The following is a 16352-nucleotide window of genomic DNA, read 5'->3' on the forward strand; positions in this document are numbered from 1 at the left end:
ATGTACCGGTGATTGGCAGTGCCCGTGCTGGCGCACTTCTCACCCTTGTCTGTGCAGCTGGAAGCGTGCTCAGGGCTGAGCTGACACTGGTAGCTCAGAGGGCTCCCTGGGTCTCGAGGTTTCAGTTGTGGCAGTGAATGATGTGGATGAAGGAAGGGTGCCATTGCATGGTGTTTCTGTTTCACAGCTGTTTTAAAACCTAGATAATCACATGCAAAAGGCCTTGCTAAGGTTCCAAAATTAAACCTTAAGACCACTTGGAAATGTCTAAATTATTATTGCTTTTGCACTTCTCTTGATCTCTCAAATGTTGACATTAAAAACAGTCCTTATGATCACACGCTTCCTTGTGCAGAGAGTATAATGGACCCAGTCGTGTGAATATGGATATTTTTTACTAGAGAAAGGGAGGTCCCTGGCTGTTTGCTGCAGATGTTTGAGCTTGCTTAATGTTCTGGGCAGGGGCTGTCAAAAAATGATCTTTAGGAAAGACAGGGGAATTCTGGCCTTGCCTGTGCAGTTGAGCAACTACGCGCTCTTAAATCATTGAAGTTAGGCATTTTGTAGGTTATCACTGACTGCATTTGCTTCCGTTCCTGTATGCCTGGCCTGGGGTTTGGTTGTGGAAGTAGTGAAACCCACACAGTTGGAACTGAACTTGGTGGCGGTGTGGCTTGGTCATACAAAGCGCTATGTAAACATTAAGTGCGATAAAGCTTATGGTCCCGATGATTAAGCGAGACACTGAACAAGAGTAAAACTGTCGAATCTCGATTTCTGAGTCTTGAAACCACCTTTAAAATAAGTACTGTATCATACTGTCTCCCCACCCCCATGGGCTTTTGGGGGTGAATTAAATGGGTCTTTGTGAAAGGACAGTGTGTGGGGTTTCTTTGCTTTTGATTATCTGAAAACAGGAGCTAAAGGCTTCATAACGTGTGTGTTTTTGAATGTTCTCTGCGACCGCAGCAGGGATGGGATCGCTCAGCTGCCGTTCCGACTGCTGTAATGGAGAGAAACTCTGTGGTCACTTATGGGAAAGACTTGGCAGATGCAGAGCCTAACCACCAAGATGTAAATCTTTTTGCCAGCAAAGCATCTGGGCATGTGACTAGCCTGTTAAATAGCTTCTGTATAACCTGCTGCTGCCACTTTCGAGCCTTTCAGCTTACTTTTCTATGGTTGCTGTTTGTAGGTGGGAATTTTCCCATCGTTTGTCATCATGGTTGCAGAAAGATTTAGTTAGATAAGAAAATTGTATGTTGAAAACGTTAGCATAATTGACCTTAAAGCATACTTAAATGTACCATTTGCATTTCAAAATGTCTTCCTGAATAAAAGTAAAATCCACAGGCAGTGCTGTGCCAGAATTGCCTGTAGTTTACTGTCTGTGCCATGCGCACTGTATGTTTGCTGTGAAGCTTAAAAAACCCAGGAAACCCCATTTATGCGTGGTTTGTGTTACTTACTATCTTTTTTTCGTGAATCCCTCAATGGCTTTTTTATTTCTTCCCCTTCTAAAGGTCCCTACTCCTTAAATGGTTATAGGGTGAGAGTGTACAGACAGGATTCCGCCACCCAGTGGTTTACTGGTATCATTACTCATCATGATCTCTTTACCCGCACTATGGTTGTTATGAATGACCAGGTGAGTTCGACATGTGATGTTCGGAAAGCTTCAAGTAAACTGCGCATTGGGACTTTTTAAATGTTTTTGTGTGGTACTCTGAAGTGCACTGAATTGTTCTCTTCCAGCGGGGCCAGTCTATTGCTGTGCTTGAAACTGCAGCGTGACTTTGCATTGGGCTAGCAGTTAATACCATCCTGAAGCTGAATGTTTGTGCAATGACATGATTAATACCAGTCCTACAGTTTGGCTTTTCTTCTGCTGTCGCTATTTGACTAGTGAAGCCTTTGAAGTGAAGCGATCTAGTTTTAAGAACTGGTCTTCCCTGTCAGCTCTGTTGAGGATTTCTTTTCTCAACGCTGAAGTCTTTTAGCACTGCAGTCGCGATTACTTCTTCCAAGCAATTGAAATATCCACTTTCCTCAATTTATTGAATTAAACATTTACTGCGGCCCTAATTTACATTTATTGCGGTGGGTTTTAGCTGTATTTCTGAAGTTGATGTTACAAAAAGAATGAATGCTGGTATTTTTAGTGGCAGTAATGAATTCTATTTCAGGAGACCAGAGTAATGACTCAACATTAATACGGTGAATGACCCGTCTGCCTTGAAATGACTGACAAAATCATATGCGACAATAAAATTTTAAGACTAGTCTAATGCTCAAATACATTCTTTCCCTTAATTTGCTCTAATTAATTTTTCCCAAATATTATTTTTTCACTTTGTGACACATTGATGAAAGATCTGGTTAGCATTTCCTTCTTTCTGAAATACCCCTCACTAGTAACACTCCGACAGTCTTAGAGTTCTTCTCTCCAATCGTTTTGGTTCCTTTCTTTCAGCAGCTTTGCTGAAAGAGTATTGTAATGTGCTTCTGCAGTTTATTTTATCGTATATAAAATAAATTTTACAAAATATTTGTGTATTGTAATTGCTACTCGGGTTATGCTGTGAAGAGCTCAGTGTCTTTTTAATTTCAAATTTACAGGTCAGCGAAGGGGAAGGAAGTGGTGGTGGGGTACTTTTTCTTTTTAAAAAAATAAGTTATTTTTACAGTGATATGTAAAGACCAATTTGCTTTGGGTTTACTGTATTCCCAGCCTTTGTTGAGAGTCATATGTCAGTTCTGCTTGTTGGGATTAAGTAGGCTTTTCTATGATTAGTCTTTAGCACACAAAATAGGCTGGTGAACACTGATACAGAAAATATAGATTGAGCAGCGTCTGAACATCTGCTGATTATTCTCTTTTCTTTTTTAATAAACCAGGTGTTAGAACCTCAGAATGTTGATCCTTCTATGGTTCAGATGACCTTTCTAGATGATGTTGTTCACTCTTTGTTGAAAGGTGAAAATATTGGCATCACTTCACGCCGACGGTCTCGTTCCAACCAGAACAGCAACACAGTCCACGTAGATACATTTATCTTTTTACCTAAGTATTTTCGTATATATTGCGAATATTCAAAATACATGCTTAAAGTAGCTAATTAAAATTGCATTTAAGTCCATTAATCACAAAATTATTTTTAGGGTCATTATACGCGTGCACAAGCAAATAGTCCCAGACCAGCAATGAATTCCCAAACTGCAGCACCAAAACAGAATTCTCACCAGCACCAGCAACAGAGGAATACTCGGCCAAATAAGAGGAAAGGCTCTGATAGCAGCATGCCTGATGAAGAGAAGGTGAAAGAAGAAAGATATGATTACATAGGTCGAGGAGGTAAAAGCGGTTATTGGAAAGGGAGGGAAAGTTTCTTAAGACTGTATTAGACTGAAAATGTGATAGACGTGTTTTTGTCTTTTACAGAAAACCCCAAAAACAAAAATAAACACTTCCTTAGTAAAAGAAGAAAACCTGAAGAGGATGAAAAAAAGTTAAATATGAAGAGACTGCGGACAGACAATATCTCAGATTACTCTGAGAGCAGTGACTCAGAAATTTCAAATAAAAGATTAACAGATTCGTCCTCAGAGCAAAATTCGGAAAATGAGTTAAAAAGCAAGAACACTTCAAAGGTAAATGGAGAAGAAGGAAAATCCCAAACTATTGAGGGAGTAGAACAGACACTAACAGATAGGCGGTCTCCATGGGATGAAATACAGGAGGATAAAAAACGCGAAGAGACAGAAAGACTGAAGTCATCTGCCCTAGATCAACAGGAAAAATCTTCACTCCATGCAGCAGAGCAGCCAACACCTTACGAGCAGAACGCCAAGGATCCACATGTTCAAGAGTGCAATGCAGAAAAAAAACATACTGCGGAATTAAAAAATGAGCAGTTTGTACCCGGACCTCCTACTCCGAAATGTGTTGTTGACATTACTAATGAAAACAACTCTGAAAAGGAGAGCCAGGATAATGCTGCAAGTACCTTTGGTTTGCAAACAGTTCAGAAAATAGAATCTCACAGCAGCGATTTAAAACAGCAGTTTGCAAATGCAAATTTCCTTGAAGCAAGAAAACAGGAAGCTGATCAAAGCTGGGTTAGCAGTGCTGTTAACAAAACGGATTTGATACAACCCGGAGTTGTAAAAACGTTATCAGTAAATGAACACTTAAATCCTGAAAAAGAAAAAGTGCAGTATGGCTCCTTTATGTCTTCGTTAAATGTAGCTTCTCTAGCAGAAGAGAGTAAACTGCATAAGCAAAGTCCAGTCCCCGATTCTGTGAAGTCAAAACCTAGTGCTTCAGTTGATCATCCTAAAACAAAGTCACCTGATGTTAAGCCTAAATTCACCCAATCTTCCGATACTGTGAAGTCTAAGGTTAGTTCCCAAAACAGCCATGCTACTGGATTAACAAGGTCAGCCAATAAAACTGATCATGATTTGCCTAGGTCTAGTTTCCATCCAGTTCCAGCTAGAGTTAGTGCTCTAGAAGCTACTAAAAGTCCTCTTATCATTGACAAGAATGAACATTTCACGGTGTACAGGGACCCCACTCTGATTGGACAAGAAACAGGAACTAATCACATTTCACCTTATTTGCATCAGCATAATTATCCTCTGCATTCCTCATCCCACCGAACCTGTTTAAATCCCAACGCTCATCATCCTGCATTAACTGGTTCATCCCATCTGCTCGCTGGGTCTTCGGCTCAGGCTCCCTTGTCCGCTATTAACACTCACCCCCTTAGTACCGCATCTCACCATTCTGTTCATCACCCTCATCTACTTCCTGCAGTGTTACCCGGAGTGCCTGCTGCCTCCTTGCTGGGTGGCCACCCGCGACTAGAGACTGCTCATGCTAGCAGCTTAAGCCATTTGGCATTAGCACACCAGCAGCAGCAACAGATGTTACAACACCAGTCTCCACATCTTCTTGGACAAGCTCATCCTTCTGCTTCCTATAATCAGCTAGGGCTTTATCCAATTATTTGGCAGTATCCAAACGGAACACATGCTTACTCAGGACTCGGTCTGCCCTCCTCCAAATGGGTCCACCCAGAAACTCCTGTTAACACGGAGGCTTCCTTGAGAAGGGTAAGTTCAGCTCGTTTCTTAATGATGTATTTAGCTTGGTGTCCCAACAGTGGGTTTTTAGGTACGGATTCGGTAGCTTGTGTCACACCGAGTGTGCCGTGCTGGTGGATTTTTTGAGTGGGCAGAGAACTGGGAATGGAAATCCAGTTAGTAACTGCTGTCTCACAGCGAATGTGAATAGGGAGTTCTTCCAGACCTTGATTATTAAGGATTTTAAAAAAAAAAGACAAAATGTTTGCATTTAGTTTATGACCAAGCGAGGTCAGCCAGCTGGTTTGGGACCTCAAGTCCACAGGGTAAATACTTGCTACCTCAAACTATGAAAACCATTGTGTAAGTTAAATACTAGGAGAGAGGTAGGACAGTCATCTTCATAGTGAAATTTTGTGTATGCTTGCTAAATAGGGGAAAAAAGCTGAGACGGAAAGAATCCAATGGGAAGTTCTGAAGAGAAATACTCTAGCATTTATAAATCTTTCTTGCGCTGTACACCCATTTCTCTTGTCTTTACACCTATCTGCGTACCCTCTCTTGGCATCTCTTTTTCTCCCCTTCTGTTCCTGTTGACACACATCCCTGCCTTCCCATCTGCTTTCTACTCCTCTGTATTCAAGTCAGGGTGATTCCTCTGTATGCGGAGCGTAACCACTGAGGTCTCAGAAGAAATGGTTTGTGTTTTTCAGCCTAGCGCGCCCGGTGCGGCGGCGGTGTTTGTCAGGCAGACGTGGCAATTACAGGAAAAGTTTTTTAAGCTCCTGCAGGCTTGGGATATGGCATGCTCATTGCAGGCACCTTAGAGGAACAGAGTAAGATGAAGCATGTGTAGTGCAGACAGAAACTTTGGAGAGCTTTACTGCCAGCTTCAGTCAAACGTCCACTGAGCATGTGCATACTGATTTTTAGAGGCTTACAACTTGGCCTAATTTGGGCAGATTTTCACAGGGACCACAAAAGGCATGTCACTGACAGTGGTCCTTCTGCCAAATTGTAAGCCTCTGCGTCAAAGCTTGGAGTTCCTGAGTGGTTCTAAAGACTTTTTTTTCTTTTTCATCATGGGGGGAAGCTATTCTTCCCCAGCCTCATTCTTGAGAAAAGCCAAACCATTGTGGCTAAGTCTTTCCCAAACAGTCAGTTTGAGTTGGCCTTGTAATATGAAGTCAGTTTGATCTAAAACATGATAAAGTCAAACGCAGCAGTGAAGAAAAGCCTAAGAGAAAACTATAGGTGGATTTATTTTTTCATGTTGCTGCCTGCTCCACCCCATACTGAAGTCCATTTTAAAGAACTTACGATAGACTCTGTTTTCACTTTGGCTGCCTGAAGTATGCAGCCCTGCATACCGAGGCACGTAGCTTTTTAATTATGTTGATATGTGGCAATTGTCTTGTGGTGACTTGTCTTCTGGCTCTTGCACCGAAGGCCTTTTTTAAATACGTCTTAGAAACCCAGAATGGGTGTTTCCAAAGTCGGTTTGCATGGATGCCACGATTGCAGAAAGGGATCTGTGTTTGAGCTGTAGCAGCAGCAGCCACCCTTGGCTCAAGGCTGAGCCATGTCTGTGTGCTGGAGGAAGTGTGTCCCCAAGCACACCTTTTTTTACCGTCCGCAGGTGGCTGTGGCAACTTCCGTCTTTGGGCTGGGCCGTAGATAGTTGCAGGTGGAGTCGCGAAGCTGTTTGGGCAATGCTTGGTGTCAAGCAGATGTTCCCCGGCTCTTCTAGGGAGAAGGTGACGGGTCTTTTTTGCATAATACTTTAATACAGCTTACAGGCTATTCGTGGGAACTCACCACAGCGTGGGAACTCTTGGCTACGAAACGTGTGCGCTAAAACTGTTAGCACAAACCTAAGCGGTTGCTTTAAATATTCAAAAATATAGAAATCAGAACTTCAAAGTTGTAGCACCTGCAGATCTGTTCTGTGCTGCGTGCGTGTATCCTGAGAGCTCTTGGCTCCCCTTCTGCTGCAGCAGTTCTCAACTGGTAGTCACCAAGACAGGGGAGAAGGAGAGGAGGATGGTCTGGGGAGGAGGGGAAGAAGTTCTGGAGAGTGCCGGGAATTAGGGGTAGAGCAGCACTGAGAGACTTTGGGGTGCACATGAGAGCTCTGCTCGCTCTTGTCCCAAATCCTTCTTGGCTTGTCCCTGGCACTCGAGCACCACAACAGGGTGCCCTGCCTCTCCACTCCTCAGCACGTGTTTCTTCTAAGCAGGTCTCAGAGGAGAGAGGGAAAGGGGAGAGAGACAGAACCGGTCTTTGGCTTTTCTGCAGAGTTGTTACGCAAGTTTCAGAGAAGATAGGAAAATAGAAATTTACCCAAGTAGTCAATTAAAAAACAGTTTCATAAATTCAGACTGTTGTGGTGTGTGTCAGGGAGGAGGTTGGTATTGCCCACGTGTTGAGTATTTAGTTACACAGCACAAAATTGTGTGTACTGTGTGTTTGCCATGCTGCAAAGTATGGCAGCCGTGTACATTTATGGGTTTAATAGCGTGCTGATGACAAAATTATGCCAAATAAAAATGCCTGGCAAAATAAAGCAGATTAATTAGGATTATCGTACTTCATTGGTTGGTTGGGGGGAGGAGAGGAACTGTTTCGGAAAGAGATACTTCTGTCCCTTAATATTGAGATTTGTTATAAAGTTGGAGATGAAATTGTTTTCCAGAAATACTAAACTGTATTTGTCTTTTGAAAGAAGTACTTGCAATTAATTGAAGAGCTAATGGTCTGTTCACTAGTAACTGAAGTTAAGTGCTGTCAGACTATCATTGGTTTGCTAATTTTGATGAGCTTGAGATGCCATCTATTCATGATGAATACTTGAAAATTAAACTGTTCTAAGAACGCTTCTGACATGTGTAAACTATTGCGTATGCCGCAAGTCCAGGGGAAGTATAGTCAGATGTTCCAGTTGATCAAAAAGTGACTTAAAATGTTAAATTTAGTTTATTGTGTGTGATTTGATGCTGAAATGCTTTACTTCATTCTCATCATTGGTAAGACTTGATACAGCAACTCCTGCGGTCCCATGATAGTTTTGAAATCTGATTTTATTTTTTTGTTTTGGTTGGTGTTAACAGAACACTCCCAGCCCGTGGTTACACCAGCCCACCCCTGTGACCTCAGCTGACAGCCTTGGTTTACTGAGTCACATTCCTGTGCGACCGTCCAGTGCAGATCCCCTTCGACCTCTCAAACTGACAACGCATTCCAGCCCGCCGTTGTCCAAAAGTATTGTAGAGCATCACAAAGAGTAAGTTTGCTGTTTAACTGTGTGTGAGAGGGTACATTTCAGCAGCTGATTTTGTCTTCTAGCTTCATGGAATCATAGAAAGGTTTGGGTTGAAAGGGACCCTTAAAAGTCATCTAGTCCAATCCCCCTGCCCTGGGCAGGGACATCTCCCACTAGACCAGGTTATTCAAACCCCCATCCAACCTGGCCTCTGGGGATGGGACACCCACAACTTCTCTGGGCAGCCTGTTCCAGTGTCTCACCACCCTCACAGTACAGAATTTCTTCCTAATATCTGAACTAAATCTATGTTCTTCCAGTTTAAAACCATTACTCCTGGTCCTACCACTGCACTCCCCGATAAAGAGTCCCTCCCCATCTCTCCTGTAGGCCCCCTTTAGGTACTGAAAGGCTGCTATAAAGTCTCCCTGGAACCTTCTCTTCTTCAGGCTGAACAACCCCAACTCTCTCCGCCTGTCCTTATAGCAGAGGTGCTCCAGCCCTCTGATCATCTTGGTGGCCCTGCTCTGGACCCACTCCAACAGGTCCATGTTCTTGTTACGTTGGGGGCCCCAGAGCTTGATGCAGGACTCCAGGTGGGGTCTCCCCAGAGCAGAGCAGAGGGGCAGAGTCACCTCCCTTGACCTGCTGGCCACGCTTCTTTTGATACAGCCCAGGATGCAGTTGGCTTTCTGGGTCGCAAGTGCGTATTGCTAGCTCATGTTGAGCTTCTTATCCACCAACACCCCCAAGTCCTTCTCCTCAGGGCTGCTCTCAGTCCATTCTCCGCCCAGCCTGTATTTGTGTTTGGATTGCCATGACCCAGGTGCAGGACCTTGTACTTGGCCTGGTTGAACTTCATGAGGTTTGCACAGGCCCACCTCTCAAGCCTCTCTGGGTCCCTCTGGGTGGCATCCCCTCCCTCCAGCGTGTTGACCGCGCCACACAGCTTGGTGTCATTGGCAAGCTTGCTGAGGGTGCACTTACTTTTAGTTTATTTGTGAACGTGGGTGCCTGTGATGGAAAAAAACTTGTCAGTGTGCTGCAAAACAGACTCTGCCCTGTTGACTTGGAATGGTACTTGAGTTCCCGAGTCATCTGAAGACTTTTGAAAATTGTACCTAATATAAAGAAACGTTTATTTTGTGTTAATAGATAACTTTGTTCAGAACATGGGAAGAAAGGTCTTCCGTTTAGCACGTTGCACTACATTCAGACTAACTTGTGTCTGCTTAACCTTGTCCAAACAGAGAACTGGAGAGGAAGGCATTTATTGAACCTTTACGTTCTGTTACAACTGCACCAGTAAAGACGGAGCTAGAGCAAAGCAGAACGCAGCCAGCAAAGGAGAGCCATATGCACAGACATTTTGCAGATCCAATGTTGAACCAGCTGCCAAGGCCACCACAGGAGACTGGGGAGCGACTGAGCAAATACAAAGAAGAACACAGACGGATACTCCAAGAAAGTATTGAAGTTGCTCCTTTTACAGCTAAAATAAAGGCACTGGAGGGAGAGAGAGAGAACTATTCCAGGGTTACGTCCTTATCTTCAAGTCCCAAAAGCCATTCAGTAAAATATGACAAAGATGCTGAACGCTCTGTCTCAGAACTGTACAAAATGAAGCATTCGGTTCCACAGAGTTTGCCACAGAGTAACTATTTCACCACCTTGTCTAATAGTGTAGTAAATGAACCACCAAGATCGTACCCATCAAAGGAAGCTTCAAGTGCATATGTTGATAAGCAGACTAACTGTGCTTCAACAGCAGCTAGTCCCCAATCCCTCCCCTCTTACATTTCTTCTCTTTCAAAACCTCCACCGTTAATTAAGCACCAACCTGAGAGCGAAGGCTCTTCGAGCAAGGTACCTGAGCAGCTTTCACAGTCAGTGCAGTCTCACTCTGTAAATTCTTTTCGAAGTGACAGCAGGAGCCCTACTCAGTTGTCGATCTCGTCTTCAAATACACTCCGGAGTATGCCTGCCTTGCATAGAGCCCCCGTGTTTCACCCCCCTGTGCACCAGAACCTGGAGAAGAAGGAAAGCAGCTATAGCAGCCTTTCACCTCCGACTCTAACTCCCGTTCAGCCCGTTAATGCTGGTGGTGGCAAAATACAGGAGTTGCAGAAACCACCAACTTTAGTACCTGAGCCTAAGGAAGCTCAGACTGTTTACAAGGGCACTTCTGAACAGAATTTATCAGAAATATGGAAGTCCAATAATGCCACAAATAACGAAAAAATGGATTGGCACGTTGAAAGAATGAGTGGAAAGTCACAGTCCGCTACAGCATCTGTTATTGTGCGTCCTCCTTCTAGCACGAAATACGATAGCGTACCAGTAATGCAGTCTGCTTCCAGAGATCGGGTTAGTGAGAGATCTTCAGCTGTGACAAATCAAGCAGATTGCCTGAAAACAGCGGAAGCCAGGGAGACTGGAAGAATCATTCTGCCAAATATGAACTCAGACAGCGCTCGCACACAGTATGAAAAGAAATTTCCAGCTGTCTCGCAAGGCAGCACTCTGCACGCTGTCACCCCTACCACAACTATCATCTGCAGTACCAAAACGGATGTCACCGCATCAGCAGCAACGACTACCAGCGTGTCGAGCTGGGGTAGTTCAGAAGTGACGTACTCCTTATCGAACACGGTGTTGGCCTGCGCGCCTCTGGAGTGTACGGCCTCGAGAGCCGCGAGTCAGGGGGTGGCGCAGGCCCAGGAATGCAAGGTCAGCACTCCAGCTCCGGTTACACCCGCCGCTGGCAAGACAGGCAATAGTGCTCAGCCCAGCTCGGGATTCTCCACCTCTACCGACTTTGTCCATTTGAAAAAGCACAAGGCAGCCTTGGCTGCAGCTCAGTTTAAAAGTAGTAACACCAGTGAGACGGAGTCCAACTCTGTGAAAAATCAGACATTTTCAACCTCTCTCTCCCTAGACAGTACTATCGTCTGTAATACAATAAACAAAGCGAACTCTGTAGGCAGTGGGCAAACTTCCCAGACGAGTCAGCCAAACTACCACACTAAACTGAAAAAGGCTTGGCTAACAAGACATTCGGAGGAAGATAAAAACACTAATAAAAAAGAGAATTCAGGGAACAGTGTCTCAGAAATTATTAAGCCATGTACTGTCAATTTGATAGCTTCTACATCAAATGATTTGCAAAATAACATAGATAGTAAAATCTTGGCAGATAAGTTCGCGAAGGAAGATAAGCACCCTAGGAGAAAAGCAAAACGAACTTACGAGTCTGGCTCTGAAAGTGGAGACTCTGATGAAAGCGAGAGCAAGTCAGAGCAAAGGACTAAACGGCAGCCCAAGCCAACTTACAAAAAGAAACAAAATGATTTGCAGAAAAAAAAGGGCGATACAGAGGAAGAAGTAAAACCGAATGGTGTTCTTAGCAGGAGTGCCAAAGAAAAAAGCAAGCTGAAGTTACAGAGTGGCAGTAACAGCAGTGAGTATATTAATCTGATTTGGAAGAGGCAGACTAATGTGAAGTCTCAAGAGTGTTAATCCCGGAGGGTTTGTCATGCATGATAGCTGGGAAAGGAGTTAAAAAGTCTGCTTGTGTAAATGAGTAGGTCCAGATTTATTTGTCTTGAGGCCATTTGAAATATCCTGGTTTAGGAAATTCAGCATTTTGTATATACGTGTTAACAAACTGGTTCTTGGCCTAAAAATAAGCAGTAAACAAACTGGTTTACACCGTCCGTCAGAATTCAACAGACTGGTGCATGTAGCTGTGCCACTTGTATTGATTTTTTTTCTTTTCTTTTTATTTTTTAAAGATCTAATGCATTTATTTTTAGAGCACTACTGGAGGGAGAGAGTCTCTATTGTTGAACTTTAATTCATCCTTTGATCAGGAAGCCGGAGGCAGTTCCTTGAGAGCCTGATGCCACTCTGTTACGATTTGGTTAATTTAATGAAAGGTTTGAGGGAGAGTCATTTCACACTCCTAACTAGCATGTGTATTACATGGTGTTAACATACCTCTTGTTTAAGGAATAAAGAAATTTAGGGAAATACAAATTTCAATTTAAATGTAGTATTATAGCATGTAGCAGATTGTAGCTAGATTTATCTGAAAAGAAAAACTGGTCTGCCAACATGAGGGATTTTATTATCTTATTTTTTATCCCAATTTATTTTTCTCCAAGGACTATTCTTTTGTCTTTGTTCTGGTTGAGTATGAGGAAGTCTAACATTAGAGTACTTTTCGCAAGAATTTTTAAGTATAGGTAGTATGAAAATGAGTACTGCTCTCTGTAATTACATTTTCTGGCTTTACGCTGCCTAGCGTTATAAAGTTACTCTTCTGGAATCTGAGAATGCTTGATCCCTAAGTTGTACTGGGTGCTGGAAGTGTTGCAATCTGTCTGAGGTATTCTGGCTTGGGTCCAGGGATAGTAATATTACTTTTTTTTTTTTTTTTCTCCACCGACTAAAGGAAAGATCAAGGAGAACATGACTATAATAAAGTCTTCCTCAGTTTCAGTTCTTAAAGTAAACTGTAAATATATACCTGTAACATGTTAGGTCTTTATGACCTTTGTGTTGTTGCAAAAGATTTCTTTGTGAGTTTGTTGTAGAAAGATCGCTTACCTAAGTTAATGGAAAACAGTGACTTCTTGTTTTGGCTAGTGGTACCTCAGTATAAAAGTGGGATATGATAATAAATTATGGAGCTGTTTCATGGAATTTAGGTCGGGAAAGGTATAGGAGTTGGTATTACGTTCTGTTGTGAGTCACTCAGCGTGTGTCCTGAGCATGAACAGATTGGGTCTGTCCTGTGGTAGCAGCTTGCCATCCTCTCTCGAAATCTTAATAGGCCTGAGCTCTTTCTGTTCATTTCTCTTACTTGACCCATTCAACAGATAGGCGTTTTTGATAACTCCTGTGAGTTTATCTTGGAGGAGCTTCGCTATAATTTCTGAGAGCGCGCTGGTCAGAGATTTTCTTACGAAAAGGGCTTTTCCACAAAGATTTATACAAAAACAGAGTCAACCTTGAGGAGCTTTCAGGAAAGAACAGGCCCCCATGGGACAACTGCCTGGGCTCCCCATAGGTGGCTGAAGATAACTGTGCTTCAGGATCTGGGGCTCAGTGGCAGTTTCTCAACGTGGGTGGTGTCTGGATACTGCCAGGGTTGAAAACTGCTTTGTCCCGATGCCATTTCGGAAAGCCCCGGGAGCCTGTGCGCCAGCCAGAGCGCTCGGAGCTCCAGGCTGCAAGGCTTCCTCCTGCAAAGCAAGGCATTTTACAGTCCTGCAAGCGTTGGGGGTCTTCCAAGTTCTTGAAGAGCTTGAAGTCTAGCAGCTCCCAGATGACACCCAGGATCTCTGGTTCCAAGGCAGAAAACATTATTTTGGACTAGCAAACCTGTACTTTGGCCTTTTCTGCTCTCAGGTTTTAATCCAGTTACCATCATACTGCTTGGATGAGTTGGGAGTAGGTTTTGTAGGCTGTGAACTGAGGCATAGGCAGTCTGTCGCTTGCAAAGTTTGCACAAGTCATCTCTGGCAAAATACAGATCTGAACCCAGGTACCAAGTCCAAAGGTAGCAGCACCCTGACCTCTCTGTCATCCCACATCAGATCCCTGTTTACAGGACGTGAACTTTCAAGAGCAGTGGTAGATGAAATGACAGATACTTCTATCTATCTGCAGATAAAACTGGTGCCACTTTTAAAAGTCGTTAAAATGAAAGCCTGGCTAAATAACAACAGGGTTCAGTTTCAAAATGTGTATGTGAAAATTGCACATTTGCTTCTCGTGTTACTCAGTGTCAGGTCGTCTGACTTTCCTATCAAAAAACAGAATTCTACTGCTTAGCCTTGCAAAGCCAGCAAACTTGACAGAGAGTAAATGGATTCTCTTCTTCCTTAGCCGGATATTTTACATTAAATTCAGATGAGTTACATGTGAATAGAGTTGCTCTTCTGTAATCATATCTGTAACCCTCAGCAAAAATAAATTTTGAAGATGTAGGATTTTTTTTTTTAAGCTCTGCTTTCATTCATTAAATTGTTGCCTCTTTTGCGTACATCTTGAAACAGAATTCAGACCTTTCTTTTTTGGGGTGTTGTATTCCTTTGCTTGTTTTGTAAGAATGAAGCTCTGAATATGGTTTTAGTGGACTATTTGGTGAACGATACACCCAATTTAAGAGAAAATAGAGTGTCCTAGATATTCCTAGTAACTCAGCAGGTAGTTGTTAACTCTGCTCCTGCCTATGTAAGTCTAATCAGTAGCTATGCTTTCTAAACTTCAGTGCTGACAGACGGACAAATGGAAGTAATAATAAAACATGTTATGCAGGTAACAAATGTACTTTCAGAAATGTTGAATTCTGACCGGTCTGGCTGCGTTCTGCAAATAAGGGCTGCCAGTACCTCACCTGAAACTCCCTTACTTTTGCAGCTGGTATACCTCGCTCAGTGTTAAAAGACTGGCGCAAAGTAAAGAAGCTGAAGCAAACGGGAGAGTCCTTCTTGCAGGATGATTCTTGCTCTGAAATAGGACCAAATTTGCAAAAATGCAGAGAATGTAGGTTAATAAGAAGTAAGAAAGGAGAAGAACCAACTCACTCACCAGTATTTTGTAGATTTTACTACTTTCGGCGGTAAGTACAGCCATTTTCCTGATAATGTGGTGTTTTAACTTTTAAAAATAATACTGACAAAGGAGTTGCATGCTTGAAAGCTTGTCTGATTTTGCTGGCTCAGTCAGTCTGCCTGATAAAAGACACCGTCTAATTTAACAGTATTTACATTTGTATTTCTTTTGTGGATTGACTTCATTGCTGTTTAAAGCTTTATAGCAAAGACATCAGAACAGCTGCCCAGTGTACCTTAGGCAAGCAGAAAACACAGCACATCACCGTTACACAGGTGTCTGACATTTGAAGTGGGATTTTCAAAAGGCAAGCTTCAGTTATTCTGGACAAGTTGTACAACCGCAGAGTTGCGCTCACTTGTAATTGTTCTTATGCCAGTATATGGTGGGAATGCTGCTCAAGGTTTTCTGGGAGTTTTCTAAGGACAGAGGAGTTGTGACCTCCTTTTCCACAATTAATGGCCAATCAAGGAAAACTCACAAGCCGGGAAGAAAATTTCCCAGGATGCAGCCTAGTGTATGAGGTGCAGGCAGCACAGCTATCGAGACAGAATAAAACAGCTTTAATTTGTGTGTGGGCTGTGTTGTCAGTATACATCCAACTCATTTTGGACAGGAAGTTGTTCCCTAGATTGGGTTTAATTTTTTATAAAGAAGCTTTAGTTACAAGACTTGGTACTCCTACAGGAATCGTTTCAGGATTGGACTGGGAATACAGTCTATGTAAGAATATTTGCTTCCTAATGTGACAGCGTCGGAATCTTGGGCTTTTTCCTCCTATATAAAGGAGAGAACATCAGTGATAAGGTTTTGCCGACATTGTAAAACACAGTTATGGAATTACAAAATTTGAATGTTTTGAATATATTGTGATATGTTTTACGGCAGTTTAATTATTGTGTTTAGACAGTAGGGCTTGAACTGTAAACGAAGCTTGCACTACTGCCGAAAGTTGATGTAACTGAAAATTCATCATTTCTTGTTCATTGAATACATATCTAAATATCATTTATGGTACTTAGTTCTGAATTCAGGACTGTTTTCCTGGTGTTGCTGTAAAATTCCTTAACTGTTATGATAATTGTATACGTATAATGAATTACCCTATGTTATGCAAGATGGAATAATTAATTGTTACTGCTTAAGAATAGGCTAAATATAGCCAGGGTTAGTGGAATGGTATCAAGTAGGGTAACAGGAAAGCCTGTAGTTGTTTTAAAGGTCAGAAATCAGCAGATACAAAACTTTATCATGTATTGGTGATCGTTCTGCCTGGAAGGACTTAAATACAGTGTTTGAAGTCCTGTTTTCTGAGTATGAGAGCAGTAGGTTATAAAGGTCTATAAAATATGAGTCAGACCGAGTGACTGCTGTCACA

The 16352-nt window shown here is 42.7% G+C and overlaps 1 protein-coding gene across 9 annotated transcripts in view; it reads left to right on the forward strand.

Moving 5' to 3' along the window:
- Positions 1-16352, forward strand: part of JMJD1C (jumonji domain containing 1C) — a 167090-nt gene that overhangs the window by 129970 nt on the left and 20768 nt on the right. For 8 of the 9 annotated variants that reach the window (XM_074593126.1, XM_074593130.1, XM_074593127.1 and 5 more), the window contains 7 exons: positions 1524-1648; positions 2899-3042; positions 3163-3355; positions 3443-5118; positions 8199-8371; positions 9601-11810; positions 14780-14981. In XM_074593126.1, coding sequence (XP_074449227.1) covers positions 1524-1648; positions 2899-3042; positions 3163-3355; positions 3443-5118; positions 8199-8371; positions 9601-11810; positions 14780-14981 — 4723 coding nt within the window. The remainder of the gene's footprint in view (positions 1-1523; positions 1649-2898; positions 3043-3162; positions 3356-3442; positions 5119-8198; positions 8372-9600; positions 11811-14779; positions 14982-16352) is intronic. The other variant, XM_074593132.1, reaches the window with a different exon arrangement.

Source organism: Larus michahellis, chromosome 6 (genome assembly GCF_964199755.1).
Source record: "Larus michahellis chromosome 6, bLarMic1.1, whole genome shotgun sequence".
Lineage (NCBI taxonomy): Eukaryota > Metazoa > Chordata > Aves > Charadriiformes > Laridae > Larus > Larus michahellis.